The 23151-nt window shown below is 37.5% G+C and overlaps 1 protein-coding gene across 1 annotated transcript; it reads right to left on the reverse strand.

The window, feature by feature from the left end:
• Positions 1 to 1292: 1292 nt before the first annotated feature.
• On the reverse strand, positions 1293 to 21109 carry reep3a (receptor accessory protein 3a). Its single transcript, XM_058399390.1, has 8 exons — positions 20829 to 21109; positions 11699 to 11771; positions 11302 to 11378; positions 10689 to 10809; positions 10342 to 10455; positions 7181 to 7307; positions 5520 to 5644; positions 1293 to 5371 (listed from the first exon to the last, which is right to left on the reverse strand). Exons 1-8 carry the CDS (start codon positions 20858 to 20860, stop codon positions 5297 to 5299), a joined length of 744 nt encoding a protein of 247 aa, XP_058255373.1. The 5' UTR covers positions 20861 to 21109; the 3' UTR covers positions 1293 to 5296.
• Positions 21110 to 23151: the final 2042 nt, after the last annotated feature.

Raw genomic sequence — 23151 nt, forward strand, 5'->3', positions numbered from 1 at the left:
TTCAATATAATTGTAAATAGTATGCAGACAGTATGTATTGTTAAGGATTTAAATATATTTGTAAAGAATGTTTACATCATCTTATTTTCACCAGCATATAAAAACATTACATTTTATGGTAGTTCTCATAATTCACATGAAATTCTTACAAACTGGTTAATAAATGTTGATCATTTTGTGCAAAGAGACAATCTGCTTTATTAAATATATCTAATATACAAATATATGTATAAATATATCTTTATACTATTAATCAATATACTGTATTTTTTAAACAAAGAGGTTGGGAGGAGGGTCGTGGAGCTTTTGCTATGTATTTGGGGGGCCTTACCCCTCTGAACTTTGGGAAGCTCTGATCTAGACATAGCTCATATCTCACGTTGATCTTTTCAGGAACACATTTTTTGAGACAAAAAACCTAAACAAACCCAAAGGCTCCATCTAGCGGTGAATTCAGAGCATTTCAAGTCCAGCAGTCGAGTAACGCATCTATTACACAGACACGTTGTATTCGAGGTGTGAGCTTCATTCTTGTGTCTTATGTTTTCTTAAATTATTCCGCTAAATCGTATCATTTAAATAAGTGTAACCAAACCTGAGAAACAGTTTGTCATGTTAACAAGAAGCTGCAAAGTATCCAGAGCTCCTTTCTATCTATGTCAGTATGTCAGGAAACATTTTTTTGTGACATTTGTTTTTGGCTCATTTTATTGTGGGTTAGCTTGCGGACTTTCTCTTTCTGTCTCTCTCTCTCTCTCTCTCTCTCTTTTTCTCTTTTCACTATACAGCTTGTGGAAGTGCTCTACTTTGTTTTGATGATGATGATGACGATGATGATCATCAGAAGTATTGCAGACATTTTGAAAGCAGCCAACAGAACTGATGAAGATTGTTTTGTCTTTGTAACTAATCGAAAATCCTGATCGAAGAATCGTAAGGAAATTACGGTGAGCTAGCAAGGATCTTTAAAAATCTGATTTAAAAACAAAAAGGAAAGAAAAAAGATTTCTGCATTGTTTTCTTTCTTAAAGTTGACATCAAAATAGATTACAGCCAGAAAAATGAAAAATGTGATAAAAAAAAAAAAATTTGATTTCTTTACATTTTTCAGACCCCAGAGGATTTTCCCAGACCCTGCCATGTGTATGGAAAATATTTTGGTTGGAACTAAATCCAGTGCAAAACTAAATTGTTCCTTTCCAGCTCTGATGTCATTGCTATTTTCTATAAAGGGATATTCTGAAGTATAGATACTCATACACTTTAATATTGACCCAAAAATACGACAGGTCTAAAACAAAAGTGTGTAAACTTTATTTAACAATCAATGCAGAGACATTCAGGCTCGCTCAGAGTGGACGTGCCGGATGGTGGACGGTGGACGCTGGCCTTCACATCAGCTGTCTCACTCGTCAGAGAGCACATAGTGGATCAGGTTAGTGTTTTGTCTTATTAGCAACTCTGCTTTAACTCGCAATGAATAAAGGTGGCATTTTACAAAGCATCTCTCTCTCTCTCTCTCTCTCTATACATATATATATATAGGATCTAGTGGAATATAGGGCAGAAGGGCACATATACACACATATTAGGGAGAAAAAACACTGTAGTGGCAAAAACTAACAATATAATGCAACACATTTTAACATACAATTGTTTTTGGGTCTTTACAAATAATTTTTTTCTGGAAAAAAAAGCATAAGAATAGTTTTAGTCTGTTCATGAATTTGAAACTAAACAATTAGGTCATCTTTCTGAACAATCAGGACAGTCTAATCCACAAGTTACACAGGATTTCAATATGCGGTGCAGTTCAGGACTAGACTAGACAATCACGACTCAATGCATAAATGCAACCCAAATCATTTCGATTCTAAACCGGAGCTTAACGTGAATCTGTTCTGTACATTCAGTTCACATCGACGAGTCTGATGATCGATAGACGTGATCAATTTATAACAGTTTGCGATGTTCTACTAAATGGTTGGTTCTAAAAACACATGCGTGAATCAAAGCCACAGAACTCTAAAATTACTGAGTGTCATTTTTTTCTTTTTTTTATCCAAATCTACTTTCACATCAAATACAGATACAACATTTGCTTTGGTTGTAAAATTTACGATTGGTCTACTCACACAGAGATGAAATCTAGTTGAAGTCTTGTCACAATCTGCTGACAAAATTACACCAATTACACCAATTACACTCAGGCATTAACAGACGAGTGACGGATAAACGGATCCCACACAGTGGAGCACTTGCTTCATTTTCCTAATAAAATTAGATTTCAATGAAATGTGTGATCAAATTTGTTGTGTAGTACTTGAGTGTTGAGTTACGCCTCTGGGAATCGAGCCGGAATGATGAAATTCACAATAAAACAGTTTCACATGTATGGCATTGGTTTGTAGACATTACTGACAGTTTATTTTATTCCACATGGCTCTGATATAGTTTCCATAGGACATTTTCATCCAGTGAGTAGAGTTATGGGACACCTAGGCAGATCTCTGAAAGTTGAAGAATTACATAAATTTCAAATGAAAACCTTAAAATTATTGGGTTGATAATTGCATGAATTAAATTATCTGCACATGCCCTAAACTAAGCACTACTACAAGACAAGAAAGATATGCACAAAGAATAAATAGTAAACAATCTGTGGAGCGTTACTGCGTCCACTCACGCATGTCTGAGAGCAACAAGTAGGTCAAGTAGGTGTTGGAGAAGTGCTGAATATTAGGAATGTTAAAGCAGTGGACCTGAAACTGCTTAAAAGCTGCAATAAGGAATTAAAGGCCACTTTTTGGTTCGATCTCATGACTACTAGCTGACTGATGAAATAAAAAAGACCAGTATCCGTGACACATGAATGAAGATTAGTAATTCATGGATTTTCTCAATGCATAGTGAAAATAAATGTTATTAGTATTTTGGTTCTTGGTCTAAATATCAGTAAATAAATAAGATGTGTGTGTGCCAGTGTCTGATCCGATCTGATATTGCTATAATGTTGCTAGGCCACATAGGTAAGAAAGTGCTTGAGATGGGAAACAAAGACATTACGCTGCATAAATTAAAGAAATGTCAGTCAACGTCACACAAAGATGTCATCATATACCAGTTCAGCATTTAGACCTGTACTGGGAGGGAGAGGTTAAGAGATTAATGATAAACACTTGCGATAGGTTTTATACTGTTTTAAGGAGCTAACTGGACAGGTGTGTTGATGTAATGACGGAGTCTGTTCATATAGAGGATCCTCAGGTGTGTTACAGAATGACTCTAAGGATTTGTGTTATGATGTAAAGGTTTGTCCAGTGATGCTTCCCATCCGTGTATTGATCAGGACAACGGAAGTCTTTATCAAGACTCCTTGAGTGTGTTTACATATTGACGAAGCCCATTCTTATAGAGGATCCTCGGTTGTGTTTGTTATGTGATGACGAAGCAAATTCATATAGAGGATGAACTGACCTCTATGTTTACAATGACGCATCCCATTCATATATGAGCTCAGCAGATGTGGGTTACAGAATGACGAAGCCCATTCATATGGAAGGTCCTTGGGTTTGTTTTGAAATGACGAAATCTTTCATGTATAAACTCCTCGGATGTGGATTACAGAATGACGAAGCCTGGTCAATTATAAACTTCTTGGGTTTGTTATGAAATGATGAACGATGTCATCATCCTCAGCGGCGTGTTACAGAATGACAATGGTTGTTCATATAGAAGGTCGTCAGGTGTGTGTTTACAGAATGACAGCCCTTTAACGTAGAGGATCCTCCAGTGTTATATGGAATGATGAAACCCATTCATACAGAGTCTTTTAGGGTAGGTTACGGAATGACAAAGCCCCTTAATTTAGAAGATCCTCAGGTGTGATATTGAATGACGAAGCCCTTTCATATAGAGGATCCTCCGGTGCGTTACGGAATGACAAAGCCCCTTCATGTATTGGATCGTCAAGGGTGTTACGGCATGATGAAGCCCCTTCATATAAAGGAATCTCAGGTGTGTTACGGAATGATGAAGCCCTTTCATATAAAGGAATTTCAGGTGTGTTACAGAATGACAAAGCCCCTTTATGTAATGGATCTTCAGGTGTGTTACAGAATGACGACATCCCTGCATGTAGACGATCCTCAGGTGCGTTACAGAATGACAAAGCCCCCAATATAGAGAATTCTCAGGTGTGTTATGGAATGACGAAGCTCTTTCATGTAGAGCAGGGGTGTCCAATCTTATCCAGAAAGGGCCGGTGTGGGTGCAGGTTTTCATTCCAGCCATGCAGAAGCTACACCTGACCTCTGCTCAGTTGGAATGAAAACCCGCACCCACACCGGCCCTTTGCGGATAAGATTGGACACCCCTGATGTAGATGATCCTCAGGTGTGATACGGAATGACAAAGCCCTTTCATGTAGAGGATCCTCAGGTGTGTTATGGAATGACAAAGCTTGCTCATACAATGACTCCAAAGATTTGTATTATGTAATGACAGGGTTTATCCCAGTAAATGCTTATTAGTATTTTGTTATGATCAGGACTGTTCATAAAGGCTCTTTAGGTAAAATGAGCCTCTCTGTTACACAGACACAGTTCAGAGTGTTAGGTTTGTCGGACATGAATTACAGAATGACCAGGTCGGTCGGCACGGATGTTCTTGTGATGTGTTGTACTGCAGGATCATATGTTCCTAAGTTCCTTCTGTGTGTTCCAGATTGATAGACTTGTTGATATGGAGGCTCCCTGTAAGGTGTTACAAAATGACCAAAATCAGCAAATACAGTAGATGCTTCCCATTAGTGTACTGTTTGATGATCAGAGTCATCAGTGGCGAAAGACCAGACTTGTAGATACAGATGCTTCTGTGGAATGTGGTGTGTTATTGCGCAATCTGCCCCTTTTTTGTAATAAACCTCCATCCTATATTAAACACTCACAGGACTTTTTCATATAGAGGTTTCCCATGGTGTGTGTTGCAGGATAAACAGCTCTGTTCATACCACAGCTCATCAGGCGTGTGCTGAGGGACGACTCGGCTTGTTCATACCTGGGCGGTTTTGTGGTTGTTTAGTGGGTGGTGCTGATGTGAATGACTAATCGCTCGTACGTTGCTGGTGCATTAATTTTCAGGGAAAGTTTATTGAGTGACACATAATGACCAGGCCTGTTCAGACAAAAGGTCCTCAGGAGTGTGCTGTGAAAAAGACTCGGCTTGTGCGTGTAAAGGTTTTGTGGTTTTGCCTAGTTGGATGATCCAAGCTGTTTTCTGGTGTGTTTCCTGTTGGTCATGGCTGTTCAAATGTGTTGGCAGCGATCACTGGCCTCCTCCTGGTTTTCATTTTCAGGGAGCTGTAACGAGACTGTACACACACACACACACACACACACACACACACACACACACACATGCACAGAATAGTATAAAATAAATACATTCGCATTATACAGCACATTTGTTATTAGTTGAATGAAAGATAATTGTCAGTAACGTTACTTGTGCATACACACCTCTTTGCGTATAGCTTTGGCACGACTCATCTTCACACTCTGAGTTCTGCGCAGACCCTTCGCAGAGGAGTCGTCTTCTGAAAACGTTCCATCTACTTCCTCCCCGTGTCCTGCCTGTTCGTATTCTACATGGGCATGAACAGAAGAGTGGGATTTTTGCGGAATCAGAGCATTTACATTTATTTAAAGAGCTTAATAGTATCAGAGAGATGAAATAATATAACCGTACAGATTATGATTAATTTGGCAGATTTAACAGCCAGAACACCATAATTATTGGAACAGGAAAAAATGAATGATTGATTAATTAATTAATACCATAGTTATTACAATGAATTATTCCCTAATTAGATTTTTTACCAACACATTTTTATATTTCAGAAGAGCATTGTCAATGGCAGAAATTTATCATCAGCTGTATCCAAAAGCTGTTGGTGAGTTCTTATATGGTCTAAAGCCGGCCTTTGGCTGCCGATCACAAGCTAAATTTGACCTTAGCAACCGAGACGGATTCTCCTCTTAAACACGCTCCATTAATGAGAAAGTTCAAGGCGAAGTTTATCCTCATGACCAATCTCTGAGTGGGTGAGGAATATTTCTGGAATGTTGTTTCGAGGTGCGTAGGACATGTCTGAAGCAATCAGTAGAGTAAACAAGCTTCTAAAAAGTGTAGGAGGTAAACCTGGTTGGTTGGTATTAAAATTAGTAGCTTTTCTAAATCCTGACATCTACAGAGCTGGAGATGGCTGAGTGCAACAGCGCCACAGTTAATATTTGAGGTTATTGTGTCTTTAAAGCTTTAGAGAGACATTTCAAGGCATTTTAATCAAGAGCCTTTAACCCATAACATGGCCATAGCATCATCTGTGACCTTCTTAGGAAATCCAGGAATAAAAATATTCACATATTCCGAGCCTTCCTCCTCTGGGAAAAGTTGTATTAAAAAACGCTGTGAGTAAGGAATAGAAGTTTTTGCAGGATGTGCCAAGTAAACAAGAATGACAGTCTGTAGGTTTACAGTGGATGATGGTATTCATAGAATATTCTGACTTTTCTGAGAAAGGCAATGCCGGTGCCGAGGTGATGCTGATGTGCTGCTCTATTTATATTCCAGATATTACTGTGTGCAAGTTGGAGAAGGAAGAACTATGCTGCTAGCAGTGTGAATATGAGAAACAGTGTGTGTTAAATTAGTCAAAAACCTGGTTCCCAAATAGATCCAACAAACAGGATGATATAATAGAGTCCTGCTGTAGTATCCACACTAATCATTTAAGTGTAATAATAATAATCTGTAGCAGTTTAGATTTGTTAAAAGTTCTCGCAGACTAAGAAAATATCAGTGAGTATCAGTGTTTGGGTTGTGCCTTGATTACATACTGTATTATTCAATACATCCTTAGGTTAATTAGGTGGAAATTGTGTCTCTCGGAAATTATTTCTGTAGGACAACTAACCAGATATGATATTTTGTCCATGAGAAACATTTTGCAAATATATAAAAATACTTATTTTAGTGGCGAGCCAGCCAGGAGCTCAACAGCCCAGTAAAATACCCAAAAAAAACCTGAACTGGGACCGCATGCCTACCAGGCTACAGAGGCCAGCCAATCAAGCCTTATGACAAAAGAGAAATAATTATTTGTATATCAGTTGCTTACCAGAGCCCTGGGTGCTGAGATCTGTACCCAGCTTCAAAGGTTTCCCAAATGCTGATTGGCCGGATGGAACCTGGGTGAGATCAGGAATACTAAAGCTCCGTAGACGTTCACTGATGGCACCCTGTCCCTGTAAGTAAATAAAATAAATAAATAAAAATCAATGTTGTTTGAGTTCTGCATCTCCCAGATTTAGTATTTTTTAACATGTCCTTCAACACCCTGTCACTGAGCAGTCACTCTAATGTATTCCTTCTGCAGTAGATAATGAGGGAAATCTTTTTCTGGAGACCGTGACGCTGCTCTAGGGAGAGAATGTGTATATTTATATTCAACAGAAGTCTTGATTTCTACATTGATGGATTAGGTTTAATTAGACAGATGCTACAAAGGAACTGGTTCCTGATGGCGTGTATTATGCCATTTATGTGGTGCAGATCTGCCATGTCAACAGAGAAACTCTATCTAAGCACTGTCAAATTATTCTGTATTTAAATTTGTTTTGAGGAAGTAAAACACTAACTTCCTTAATCTCGGTGAAGAGTTCCAGTTAGAAAGAAGAAGTTTAAGTACACAAAGGGAAGGCTAATTCTCCAGGATGATGCCCAGTCCCATGATGGCTGGTTGTCTGGAGACCTAACTGATGAGGCTAAAATGTAATAGTTAGCATAATAAGTTAAGGGAATGAATGCAGACTAAAGGATGATCTTTATTGTTTATTGTTGATTTTTAATGTATTGGATCGTGTATGAAACCTCAAGAGAATTTCAGCAAGTTTTTTGGCTATTTCTAAGCTGGTCAACTACAAATATAAAACTTTCAACCCAGACACAAAATCTGCTTTGTCTGAAGTGTCCATGCTGGATTTCCATTGGGATCATCTGTTGTAAATCAGTAAACTTTCACGTTTCTGCCAATGTAAAGACTTAAAAATGACATTACTGCACTCCACAGAACTCTAGACACATATGGATCTGACCTGCATTTCAAATCAGTGGCTTCATCTAACAAATCTTAAACCTTATAAATGTCACAAACCCCTGGGATAGTTTACAGTTTGTTTTTATTGACAGAATTTCTAATGTGATAAAAATACTGCAGTGTTTTTGTATAATTCAGCCCTTATCAGTTAGTTCTATTAGTGCATACTGTATATGGTCAGCTCCAGAATTATTGGCACCCCAGAAGGTCAACACACATTATTCTCAGCTAAACAAATCAGTTACTAAGCAAATGATGGCCTCTGTGTCTTCTCAAATCGTGACAGAATAATTCCTAAGCATTTCATCATCTTTGGGAGATTGCAAGTCCGAATCTCTGCGATATCTACGGATGGGAGTCCACGAGAGAGGAGAGAGGAGAGAGGGATGGTATTACTCCCTCCTCTGTCAAATCTTAGGATTAAAGACATCAGTTAAAGTTTCAGGGCAAACCACAAAGATATTATTAATTATTAATATAAGTAATGTCTTGTTATTTTAAATAGTCCAAGGTGCCAGTAATTATTTAACAGGGTTTGAAGCAGCAAGTGAGCGGAAAATGAACAAATCAGTGTTACCTGTAGCTCCACCACCTTTAGCCAGGTACAAAAGCCATTATGAAGTTAGTCTAGTGTACAGAGAGAGAGAGAGAGAGAGAGAGAGAGGAGTGAGAGTGAAAGATTCAGAAGCGAAAGACAGCAGAAATGCCCACTATCTACAGGAATAAGTTTCCACTGCATGCAATTATTTTAAGCAGCAAAGCCTGGGTGAAATAAAATAAGGGTAAAATAAAAAGCTTTTTCTATCCCCAATTTCTTTAAAAAAAATGTCATTTTCAAACACACTTTCTAATTCCATGGTCTTTCCTGATGTTTATTTCTTTCTACATTGTAAAACAATGCTGAAGGCGGACGATATACACAATAATGTCCTTTGAACAGTTGATATTGAGATATGTCTGCTACTGATGCTCTGTAAAGCCTTCATAACGCCTCTAATCTGAGGTGCTGTTAATTGGTGATTTCTGAGGCTGGTAACTCTAAATGAACTCCTCCTCTGCAGCAGAGGTCAGTTTTGGTCTTGCTTTCCTGGGATGGTCTTCATGTGAGCCAGTGTCATCATGGTGCTTGATGGGTTTTGCAAATGCACTTGACAATACTGTTCTTGTAAGAACTATTCCAGAACACCTGACCTTCGTGTCTTAAAATAACAACTGACTGTTTTTTGTTGTCGTTACATATGGATTACTGAAGTCCATGTGTGTTATTTCATAGTTTTGAAATCTCCAGTATTGTTCTAGAATGTAGAAAATAAATCCCTAAACAAAAACCATTGAATTGAAAGGTGTGTCCAAACTTCAAACTTTTGATAGATAGATAGATAGATAGATAGATAGATAGATAGATAGATAGATAGATAGATAGATAGATAGATAGATAGATAGATAGATAGATAGATAGATAATAGCAGCACCCCTGTAGATAACTCTTCCACTCCCCCTGTATATATCACCCCCATAGCCACGTGTCTATTCGAAATTTATTGTAAATATACCACTATGGTTAGATGCATGTCATTGGCTTTGTACATGTACTTTGACAATGTCAATAAAGTTGAATCTAATCTAATCTAATCTAATCTAATCTAATCTAATCTAATCTAATCTAATCTAATCTAATCTAATCTAATCTAATCTAATCATATTATAGCACAGAGATTTGCCAATTAATTTATTAATGAACAACACTTTATGTATTTCAACAGTTTATACAGTCTTTATATTTAATGTTCTGGAATGTCTGAGAGACAGTCTTACACTCTCTCTCTCTCTCTCTCTCTCTCTCTCCAATACACAAGAGTTACAGCTCTATTGGTGTGGCTCAGCAGGAGGCGACTGTTTAGGAGTGAAGTGTTGGGAGTGACCACTGGCAGTAGCAGGAGTTAGGGACAGTACTGACTGTCTTAATTCGAGTGGATCAGTAAACTCAGAAACTGTGAATGAACTCTTTGTGTGTCTGAGTGTTGTGTATCTGTATCTGTTACCATGACAGCAAAAAAAACTGTGTTTATTCATGTTTGAGGTCTCTGTGCGAGTGTAAGTGTGTATGTGTGTGTGTGTGTGTGAGAGAGAGAGAGAGAGAAAGAGAGAAAGTGTGTCCATGTGTGTGTGTTTTTGCATGCTACCTTGACAGCAGCAGTGACAGCGACTGACGCAGCGACGCTGAGGCTTTGCCTTCCGAAATTCACCATGGTCTCATAACTCTTCTCTTTGGCCTGAACGATGTAATCATCTATCTCCTGAAACACACACACACACACACACCAAGAAAACAGTTTCCTTTTTTTATTTTTAAACATCTGGAACAAATAAACCTTCACTATGTCTTCACTTTCTAAAGCAATGACCTATAGAAGTTAAAGTAAGTGTTCAGTATGGAGTGGACAGCGTCCATTCATTATCAGCGTCCTTGGCATTTTGGGGGACTGTTTCCCATACAAATAAGCGCCGGGGGGTTAATTAACGAGCGTACCCTCTCTCTCGAGGACAGCATCGGGTGCAGGAACTTCCTGAAGATCAGACCGGCTCCTCTGGTGTACGGCGACACCAACCACATCACCACGAACATTTTCAACTCGTAATACAGCGGAAACCTGCAGGTTCATAATAAAGGCATTTACTGAAATTGCTGGAGAAGGTGACCCTGAGATCATGAGCTACAAATGTAATGCTGAACATGAAGCATTTTAACTTTTATAATTTTATAATAAATATATCATAAATATGTGTATGTATTAACAAATCCTAACAAAAACAATGAAAATATTTTTTAATTAACTTTTATAAAATAATAATAAATATTAAATATAAATATATTATAATATAAATATTTCTAAATAAATATATATATATTAACATCTTAACAAACACAATTAAAATATTTTTAAAAATAAAAAGATTTAGCTTTTATAAAATTATAATAAACATTAAATATAGATATATTATAATATAAATATTTCTAAATGAATATATAAATAATATCTTAACAAATCCTAACAAAAACAATTAAAAAAATAATTAGTTTATTAAAACTAATATTAAAAATAATAATAATATGAGACAAAAATAAAAGAGAGATGTCTCACCATGCTATGGAGAGGTCCGCGATCGTCTCTGCTACAGTATAGAGAGCAAACACGATCCAGTACATCATCCACCGCACCTACAGAAACACACACACACACACACAGAGGACAGGAAAATGACAGAAGGTCTTGGCAGGAATCAGCTGCTCTGCTGCTTTTCCTCTGTTACAGGATGCACAGATGCTGATTCGGCACAAATAACCCAACCCAAGTGCCATTTAATAACACAGTAACAGTGTGAATAACTTGTATGATATCTGACAGAAATGTAAATGTAAGAGAAATAATTGAGAAAATCTTCCTTCAATTTCACCGTATTATTTCATAAATATCCCAATGATCCAAATATCTCAATGACTATTCAAAGTAAAAAAGAAAGAAAGAAATTCAGCCTTACGTATTCTTTTACACACTTGGTCCTGATTGCTTTGTAGGAGTAATATGCTGGATACAGTGTGCCAAAGAGAAGCCTGGAACATGAACACAAACATTCAGACATAAATCAGTCCAATCATCATCGTCTTCCTCTTCCTTCTATTATTATTATAATTATTATTGTTGTAAAAAAGTTGATTGATGTCTCATACAAACAAATCCTGAACTCTTTCTAAACTAGTGACTAGTGACCACAGGTTCGACCAAGTTTTGTAGGAAAGAAGCCAGATAACTGTGATGAAGTTTATTCCTAGTAAAATAAATAAATAAAATAAATAATAACACTAACTCAAATGATGAAATTGTCTCATCTCGCTTTGTAAGTTTAATTAATTAATTATTTATTTAATTTTATTTATTTATTTCACAATTCAATTTAATTTTATTTATTTAATTGTATTTAATTATTTATTTATTTTACAGTTCAATTCAATTTTATTTATATACTGCTGTTAACAATAAATATTATCTCAAAGCAGCTTCATAGAAACATTAAAAATTAGAATAAAAATTAAAAAGAGGTTTAAAATGAAATTTATCCCTAAAGAGCGAGTGGAGAGGAAAATAATAAAATAAATATAATAAAATGTATAGTAAAATCCCTGACTTTGTAATTATTAGCAAAAGCCCTTTTATCTTTATCTCATTTTAAATTATTTTATTGTGTAAAACTGAGAAAGTGGAAGGCAATGTGATCGCTGTGACTGTGTGTTTGTGGGAAAAGTGCAGCCTTTAGTGAGGCTGCATCCATGCCAGTATATTTTCATGTAACTATGGGAATGACAGCACTGCCTGATACTGTGTGTGTGTGTGTGTGTGTGTGTGTGTGTGCGAGTGTAGCTGCTGGAACAATTCCTCCTATTGCCTAACAGCCTCCCCACCCTTAGCTATCTCTGTTACATGTACTAAACAACAAATAAACACTGTTCCTGTGTAAGATGAGCCACACGACCATCACATCACATGCTAACACATGTCAGAACATCACATCACATGCTAACACGTGTCAGAACATCACATGCTAACACTACAGAGACATTTATTCATTTATTCAGATTCCTACCATTTCAATTTTTTAGATATTTATTTTTTAGTGTAATTTTCTACTCTATTTTCCCTATATGCCCTAGATGCTCTATTTTATATATATATATATATATATATATATATATACATATATTATTATTATTATTATTATTATTATTAGCGTTATTATCGCGTTAACTCATTAATTAATTAATGCCGACAATTATTTTATCGCATGTTAATGCAGTTTTTATTATTTTGTAAATTATTTGAAAAGTCTGTTGCTCAGCGGCTCTGAATACACAGACAGACAAACCATGGGTGACGGGAGGGGTGGGATGTTGAGCCGTATTGGCTTGGGATAAACGTTATGATGCTTCAGAACCAATGAGAGCATTTGGGATAAGTGTAAGACTGCCGCGGGGCTGAAAGGAAGAGGAAAAGAAATAAAGAAATAGCACGGACGAACAAACAAACACGGAGAAAGGCACGGAACACAGAGAGAGAGAGAGAGAGAGAGAGAGAGAGAGAGAGTGCATAAATGCACGTTAACTCATGACAATCATGCGATTAATCGCGATTAAAAATTTTAATCATTGCCCAGCCCTAATATATATATTGTATTTTATTTATCTTATTCTATTTTTCATATATTTGTTTTTTTTATTGCATTTTTCCATTATATTTTTCCCTTTATGCCCTAGATATTCTATTTTTCTATCGATTTTATTGGATCTTAGAGTATTTTTATTGTAACTTTTTTTTAGTCTTTTGCCTTTAGTGAGAATTGGCTCTATTTTTATATCAAGAACATTCGTAGAAAAGCATTTGACTACATGTTGTACGGTGTATGAGACGAATAGAATTTGAATTTGAGATGGAACGATGTAGAGAGAGCGTGATCGATTCACGTAGGATTAACGTAAACCATGTGAAATCTCAGAAGGATGTTGGGATATACTGTATACCTGGAACTACATAAGTATGATGTAAGTGGTAATGTGTCTGTTACACAACACCAGCATTGTGGGTTCGATTCTCAGCACAGTTTTGAGCTCGGGTCTGATTTTATTCAGGGATTTGGAAATACACATCAAATCATGTTGGATTTTATAAATATATGTGTGTGTTCATGTTACTCAGTTCAGTCGCATGGAGCCGATATACAGATCTGAATCAAGCTTGTGTGTTTACTCCTAGTTACCTGGTGCACAAGTGCATTCAACAACCAGCAACAAGAACCAAAAACGTCTATGAAATATCACTAAAGCGAACTGGCTCTCTGTTCTTTTTGTTTTAGCTGAATAATTAACATTGCATGGATGTCAGAAGACCTTTCCAAAATCAGGGACAAACACCACTGCCGAGAGAAAATAATGAAAGAACAGATTAAGTACATAGCTGCAAAATTCTCCACCCACTTACTGACTTATTATCGAGGACGCAACACAACATTCTACATAAAACAGCTTAAAAAAAGAGAAATTATTAGTGATTTCCCTTAGTTCATTGATATTCTTTAGCGAACTAGCTTACCATGAGTCATTATTTTATGCTAGCTACCATTATTTTATGCTAGCTACCCACTGGTTGAGTTTCTGGACAATCAAAACTCATGGCTAATGATTTGTTCACCCCTGAGCTGCGTATTCCAGACCATATGATTGTGTTACGGACGTTAGCGTATAAAAGGATCATTCATGACAGAAAGCCCTAATTGCTGGTAGCTAATAGTTTACTAGCTAATAACTAAATTTGCAATATGATTGGCAGCGTGATTGTCCTCTTCGTCTCATCTAACGTTTCTCCTTAAAACATTTCACACTTTTCATACATAGTCGCTGACGTTCTAATCAGCGTCACAGTCTCATCTGACCGTTGCACGTCACACCACCAGAGGACGCCATCGCCGGTGTCTTATCTTAAATCCCACCTCATTTACTCATTATTTATGTTATTTGCCAAGTCTAATCCTCCTCTGTGGTTGAAAATCTGCATTTCTTATGAACAAAAAGTCAAGATGGCCGCCGACACTCCAATGGACAAAATGTCTTGCAAATGTATTTTATATTAAATTACCTCAACCTTCATTGCGCTATTAAATTAGCCCACTTAATTGTGCTATTAAATTAACCCACACTTAATTGTGCTATTAAATTAGCATCCGCACTTAATAATGTTTTTATTTTTGCAACATTTTAAAAACTCAGCATATCCTAAACACTAAAGCTAGCGGCGCCACGTTATATGTTTGACCTAAAAACTAGGAAATGAATTACACTTCCTATAAAAAAAAATTTCCATTTCAGACGATACTACCCTTCTAGCATTCACACACTAGACACTAGAGTGCATGTACTGCATCATTTGATGCACAGCTTGAGCCTTTATATCTGATACGTTACAGCTTCTTAGACTCTTGATGGTATTCCTCTTTTGTGCCCATCATTCCAAATTGTCCCAAATGAGCTTCTCTACTGCTCTCTCACTGTGTATTCAGGACTCAACGGGCCAGAAACTGGACTGAAAAAGAAAAATATCCCGAAGAAGGTATTATTATTACAGCAAGTCTCACTGCCTGTAACTAACCTCTAAACGTGACAATGGACGCTGTGATCATCGTGACTGTCTCAGTCACACCAGATGGACTTTTACACGTTTGGATGAATCCCAGCGTTCACGCCTTCCAACACATGCGAGATATTTTGGATTCTGAATCATGCAGGCCGTGAACTTTACCGTTAAGTCTTGTCTATATCTCATCTATATCAGGCAGACACGGCTTTAACGTATGACGTGGCTGTGGTATCACAGATTCCCTCAGATAAGCAGTGCTGCTTTTGTGCATGATTAACTAAGTGAAGCAAACACCGACGTTGATTACACTGCGTCAACCTGCCAACGTGGATCAGTCAAGAAACGCAGATTGATATCGGGCAGTGCTTCATGGAGTGAGGTCAGCGGCAAGGAAGTTTGCAAGAAGCAAGAAAACGTCTTGCAAGAAAACGTCTACTGCGAATACAGCACTAAAGCATTCAGGAGTAGCAGTATTGGATGCAGTATTTTATTTATTTATTTATTTTTGTTTCCTTAAATCCACAGCTAGCATTTAAATGTGCAAACTAAGTAACTAACTAGCTCACAAAAAATGAACACATCACAGTTAACAAGCTGATGTTTACAATCGATGGTCTTTATTCTAACTAAACATTTAGTCACATAACTCATTAACACAGTAGCCTGGTAGTTACCCTTCCTCATTCCTCAGCTACAATGTCGTACTATGAATGATCATCCAGGTTTCCATGGTGATAAATGAAAGGAGGAGGAACACGGAGAGGAGGTGAGGGGGCGGGGCTTATGAACGAAGAGGATTTGCAGGTTATTTTCACTTCAGCTGCCGTTAAAATCAACTTTAAATCATTCAAACGATGTAAACAGTGTTCAGTGAATGGGATCTTCCTCATCAGAAAACGTTCCAGTGTCATTATCAAAACTGTTATCTTTATGACGGAGCTATTAAAGCTCTTATTAGCCTGTTTAACTGCTCATACTTTAAGACCTTCATACTTCAAAACCTCAAACTGCAAAACAAGTAGGTCTTTAAATATCATCAGCTAACAACAACTTATAAGTTATAACGATTACAGTAATAACTCTGCCGTGTCAGTGAATGGAAAGCTCTAAAAAATATCCTGGATATTATTGCATACAGTATGTTTAAATAACGAGCTGGATATATGAACAGACGGATCGTGTTAAATAAATCTGTACCGAATTTAAAGATGGAGTTTAAATGGATCTCTGATTGCAGAAGACTTGAGATGTTCTTGATCATTATTATTCTCGTTCAATATCTCACACAGTTCAAACGTTTCTGAGCAATAACATCTCTACTCCTGCTTTATTTACTCATTGTTTATACACTTGGCTCGTTGTGAAGTTTTGCCTATTTTTCAGGGTGCAAATCTGAAGTTGTGTCCCAAATCGCATACTTACACTAACACACTACTGCACTGTCTAGGATAAATAGTGTGAAAATTCAACCAAGAAGAAGAAGAAGAAGAAGAAATGCATGCTCTTCAACACTTCAAGAACCTGGACGATGCACTTGTTCAACTGAACAAGACAAGCGTGGAAAGTTGGACACATCATACACTCAACAGTCACAGCTTTGCTTATGTAAATGAGGAAGAGGGGCGGAGCTACAGAGCACTGACTCTGAATAAGAAAAACTTTTAACCAATAACTAATACAGTGGAACCTACGAATTTTCGCCTGAAGAATTTTGCATTGGCATCGTAATTTTCGGCATATGAACGCACCAAACCAAATGCCGGCTAAGTTGCGCGTACATCCGGGAGCCGTTCAAAACTTGTTAGCATCAGTGGAAAGCCAACTGTAGCGAGTTTACATATTTTGCTAATTTATTTTCAGTCACTGAAAGCTGTTTGGAAAGAGTCAGCCCATGACACCAACGTTGCCTTCAGCATGAGCTCAAAAGCTAGGTGATTTTTTTGTTGACAGACTGGTGGCGTGGGCGGTCTCTTCTATTTTTAGCCCAAGCTTGGTGGCACGACTTCCTGTGAGGAGCCTTGACATGGAATGCTTGGCTTGGGTCAGTTCTATGTAAGCAGCCATACAGTTTACATACGCTTCGTATTGGCTCATATTCTTGGGCGATTATCTTCATTTACATTATCTCGCAAATACAAATTTCCGCCTTAAGAACTCGCCTCAAGAACAAATTAAATTCATATGCCGAGGTTCCACTGCACTAACCTGATTCTCACATCGTCATGAGCAAACTTTCTAGTGATGAAAATTGAAATGTGTTGTTATTCAAAGCTCCTTTTCACCTGTTCTGTGTTTAAACTATGTTTTACGTAATGATTCCACTTCCATGCCATGTTTCCTGTTTTACATTTTTTTCCGTCTGGATCAGCCATTGGCTGTATCTTTGTTTTTCTCCGTCCTCTTCTGAGATGATTACAGGCTGAATGATCTGTTTTTAGATTTTTTGCCAATCTCAGCTCTCATCTGATCACTTCAGTCCAGGATACACATGTCATTTCCTTGCAGATGTGGCCTTGTGTTTGGGGAAAAAAAAATAACTATCACCGCTGTCACTCACCACATGATTTTAAAGTCACAAAAATAAAAAAATAAAAGCGGATGCTTCTCGTATGCTTTATAATAAATGTATTTTACTGTATTCTTGAATTGCTAGCAGTTTTGATTGGACTGCTTGGATTGTGTTGTGAACAAATATGACACAAACATCTGGGTGGAAAATAAAAAAATATAACCTGCTAGATTCTCACTGCTCCTCCATCTGCCCAGATGTTCATTTTGGTCTAGGAGGAACGTTGTTTCACTTCACTGTGAACTGCATCAGCTATATATGGCTGAAGTGACAGTAAAGCTTCTTTGACTTTGACTTGACTTGAGATGCGAGAGTTTTACTACTGAGAAGACGTGATAAACTAATCCAATCTGAATAGGGCTTGAAAAGTAATTTGACGCATTTCTATCAAGAATGTTTCACCAAAGTGAGCGCACAAGAAAAAGTCTACAGTAGAAAAAATCTCATTTCTAGCTTAATCTAATACTGTGTCACTAATGAGGCAGGAATGTCGTATCCATCAACAATATATCAAATAATATCTTATTTCTTAGTCTTCAGAATGTGCAGCATTCTGTGAACATGCTTTTATCATGACTTTAAAGCTGTGATGTCACTGATAAACGACGATTTATCTCCAACGTCCCTGTGGGTCTTCAATTTGCATACTGGGCTGGTGTTCTCTCTGGAAGGTCACATGACCAGACATGCAAACCGTCTGGCCGGGGGTAAGCTTGAGCACACACTGAGACAGAGTCGATACGGATCCGAATGTCCGACTGTTCACCCTGGAATACCGTCTGTAATTAATCATTGACCAAACCTTCATTATTGCTACCGCTTTAACTACTGAGAACAATAACAACGATTAACGCACGTTGTGTTGCTCTTCATTTTCACCTCGAGTTCGGAATCCAGGAATGATTTTAATGATCTTAATGAGTTAGGTTAATGTGGATTGGTGTGCTGTAGGTTTTCTGGATGTTTACCGTGGCGCTGGGGTGCAGTCTGAGGTGACGTGTGCTGGTAGATTAACGGAGGACGTGTTTGAGCCGAGGAAATTCAAAGAGCCATAAAAATCCTTTTAGTATTAAACATTACGCTATTTGATGAAACAATATTATTTACCAAAGATTAGAAGAACTGAGAAGTCTTTATCACCACACATACATTACAGCACAGTGGACACCTTCTCTTTGCGTATCCCAGCTGAGGAAGTTGGGGTCAGAGCACAGGGGCAGCTATGATACAGCACCCCTGGAGCAGGAAGGGTGAAGGGCCTTGCTGTTGATGGTGCTGGGGCTTGAACCCCAATTAAAACCCAGAGCCTTATCCACTTGGACCACCACTGCCCCAGAAACATTAGAAACATCAGAAAAGAAATAAAATAATGGTCTAATGGTTGAACAGTTAATAATGTTCTCTACTACTGAATTGTAGGAAAAATACTTTCAACATGGAAATCCCAGTTGTAGCAGGAATCAAATTTACAGGAAATGATGAATTATGGACACAATGGAAAGATGTTTAGGTATAATAACATCGATAGTCGATAGATTTAATGATTTTGTTGCCTTTTTTTTTTTTTGCATCCAATGAAAATTTATGTTCTCTTCCCGCTTGTGCTTTGTTCCTTGTATGACATTTCCAGAAATGAAAGTTTACCTGCTGCCTTATCAACTACTGAACTCAATTTCCGGTAGCTTAGTAGTTAAGGACTACTGATCGGAAGGTCGTGAGTTCACATCCCAGGTCCACCAAGCTGCCACTGCTGGGCCCCTGAGCAAGGCCCCTAACCATCAGGTGCTCAGTTGTAAAAGTGATATAAATTGTAAGACACTCTGGATAAGGGCGTCTGCCAAATGCCAGGAATGTAAACGTAAAGATAATCTGGGTTTCAACTCAAAAGTAGTCAAGACAATGGATTTAAACTTTAAGCTTCAATATCCAACTTAACTATGTCATGTCAATTGAAGTTAAAGAGAAGAAATGACTTAATCATGAGCTACTTAACTCACACAAACTCCTCTGTCTTCAGATGAATAAACTTTTTTGTCCCTTAACCAAGCCAAAAACACAGTTTGCTGCTAAAGAGCTGCTTTCGAAGAACAAGACCTCTGGGGGGCGGGACATATTCATTCTTGAGAGCATTTAATTGGACGATCACAAGACTAGTACAGAATGAATCATCAAATAATAATAAAACGTTTTCCTGGAAGTGGTGGACTTTAATATTAAAACAGAAATACCTCCAAAGCTAGTTTTTACACACATCGTGTCCTTGATGTGTCTCGGACATGTTTTTAGACCTCTGTGTGTATGGAAACAAGGCGGTGATGCAGGTAGACGAGTGTCACCTTCTTCCTCGTGCAGGATTAAAAATATTTCAGGATTTACCCTAAACCTTAAATTACACATAAATATACTCTTTTTTGTCACTGACAATAGGTTTAAAACCTGACAGCTTTGTTCTTTAAGATACTGGAGCAGGAAAACAAGAGAAAAGCCCGTGGCAAAACTGTCAATGATTTTGTACGAAGACAAACAGCTTATTACAACTTTATAAATTCATAGACAGATATATATATATATATATATATATATATATATATATATATATATATATATATATATAGATAGATAGATAGATAGATAGATAGATAGATAGATAGATAGATAGATAGATATTTAGGTGATGTCAGTTGGGAAAACAAAACGAACAAAAGAAATATGCTTATCTAAAATAGTTATGCAACTCTATAAAGTGTATAAACACTGTACGTTGTATTTATATAATAACAACAGCATGTTTATGTCAATAAGTGGTCGCGCGAGCTCACTGTTCTAACTACTAGTTAGCCAACTGCTATCGTCACAAAAATACTTCCATACATTAGACAAATATGTGAAAACAGGATAAAAAAAACAGTTTTTTACTCACACAACAACTCTGGATATAATCCACGAAACCATTTTATCCTTCTGTCTCCTGCCAGTTGAACCGCAGACTCCCTTTCCCGAAGCGAGAAACAACGTTTAAGGTGGGATAAGGGAAGTTTAACTATGACTGTGTTCCGAATCACATCACAGTCCCTATATAGGCGCCCTACATATAAGTAGGAAGAATTGGATTGTACTCACTACCTAGTGCAGTTCGTTTAAAAATCAATCTGTTTGGGATTCGTCTCAAACTTTCGTTTGCGGCTTATCCGGCTAGCAATACCCGATTGTTTGCCACTTTCTCCAGAGCAACGTGACAACACTTATTTATTAATTAAACGCCAGCATTCCATGTTTTATTTCCATAAGTCCTAAAAACACCATTCTGTCCATGTTGTCGTTTAAAGAAAAAAAAAACGTTAGGACTAACCGATAGATATTTTGTCCAATCATAATCCAGGATTTGGTTTAAAACCCGCCCCTTGAGAACGCTGATTGGATAGATCGTAATGACGCTTACATGCCTGGCTTGTTTCTTGAGGCTCCTCTTTGTAGTGTTGTTTGTTCTAACGGGATTGTTTTAACCTTAATAATATCATGATTTTTGTTAGATTATGAACAAAGATTAGAATATAAAAAATGCTTTTAGACGGCACCACCCACGTTATAGCTAAATAACATAAAAACAGTAAAAAAAAAAAAAAAAAAGTAGTAGTGTAGTGTTTACAGAATACAGTATAGTACACTGTAACGTAGGTTTTATTGATATACCTTTATTGAGTATAGAGTTTATTGCTATCTACTGCAATATTTCACACAAATATTGATCCCTGTTCCTGGACATTTTGTTTTCTTTATAATGTATTGTCTAATATTGATATTATTGTATACACCGATGAGGCATAACATTATGACCAGTGAGAGGTGAAGTGAATAACACTGATGATCTCCTCATCATGGCACCTGTTAGTGGGTGGGATATATTAGGCAGCAAGTCAACATTTTGTCCTCAAAGTTGATGTTAGAAGCAGGAAAAATGGACAAGCGTAAGGATTTGAGCGAGTTTGATGACGGGACAAATTGTGATGGCTAGACCACTGGATCAGAGCATCTCCAAAACTGCAGCTCTTGTGGGGTGTTCCCGGTCTGCAGTGGTCAGTATCTGTCAAAAGTGGCGCAAGGAAGGAACAGTGGTGAACCGGCGACAGGGTCATGGGCGGTCAAGCCTCATTGATGCATGTGGGTAGAGAAGGCTGGACCGTGTGATCCGATCCAACAGACGAGCTACTGTTGCTCAAATTGCTGAAGAAGTTAATGCTGGTTCTGATAGAAAGGGGTCAGAATACACAGTGCAGGACGGGTCAGGACTGTTTTATCAGCAAAAGGGGGACGAACACAATATTAGCCAGGAGGTCATAATATTATGCCTGATAGATTGAATAATAATATTATGCCTGATCGGTGTATCTGTCTATTACTTATAGTATTATTGGTCTCCTTTCATTGTCAATGTCATGTCCAGGTGCGGAATGGTAGGTAAATGGAAAGCCAATGCAAATAATGTAAACCACAGGATCCCAACCCTAGTCCTGATGTACACCTTCATGCACAATGTAGTGTTTTCCCTGCTCGAAAACTCAAAATGGGCTTTACAAGCTGTCGCTTCATGGACTCAGGTGTGTCCAAGTGGTGAAAATGCTAAAATATTCAGGGCTAAGGATTCTCCAGGTCTACGTTTGGTTGAGTTTAACCAGTGCAGTTGTAGTGAAAGTCCACTTCCAGTAGTGAGCAGATGAGGGTGCTGCTTCACCAGTAAGGTCCTGAGACCTGACCAGAGGCATCTGAGTAACTTATACAGTGTTCACAGCAGTTAAACACAGTGAAGCTAATCAATACCTATCCACACTGAACAGAGGGCATGATCTCAAAGCATGGACTAGTGTATTTAATCCTTTAGGAATCTATAAGTCCATGAGGTGAAGAGAACTAATGTGGCTGCCACATCCAAACGCAAGATTTGTATGAAATAATCTGTATACACTTCATAATATTTCAATTAATGCTGTCTTAAAGGTTGTTGTACAAAAGAAATATTACTAATACTGCTACACCAGCAGAATCATCAACAACAAGAACAACATCACACTGTGTGTAATGCACATGGCTTTATTTCCCAGATTCGATCCTAGGCCCAGGTTACTATTTAGTTTCACATGTTCTTCTTGTGTTCTGTAGGTTTTCTACAGGTTCTCTTCTTCCTGTGTTTTGTTATAATAAAGTGCACATACATCTGAGTGAGAGTCTAAATGTGTGTGTGTGTGGTG

The sequence above is a fragment of the Hemibagrus wyckioides genome, linkage group LG09, assembly GCF_019097595.1.
Source record: "Hemibagrus wyckioides isolate EC202008001 linkage group LG09, SWU_Hwy_1.0, whole genome shotgun sequence".
In the NCBI taxonomy this organism is placed as follows: Eukaryota; Metazoa; Chordata; class Actinopteri; order Siluriformes; family Bagridae; genus Hemibagrus; species Hemibagrus wyckioides.

Bases quoted from the DNA above. Each gene is read 5' to 3' on its own strand.
- reep3a (XM_058399390.1), bottom strand. From the start codon at position 20,860: ATGGTTTCGTGGATTATATCCAGAGTTGTTGT. The intron at 10,456-10,688 runs GTACGCTCGTTA...TGTGTGTTTCAG, and splicing joins TGCTGTCCTCGAGAGAGAGG to GAGATAGATGATTACATCGT. The intron at 5,372-5,519 runs GTGTGTATGCAC...GTGTGTGTACAG, and splicing joins CCAAAGCTATACGCAAAGAG to TCTCGTTACAGCTCCCTGAA.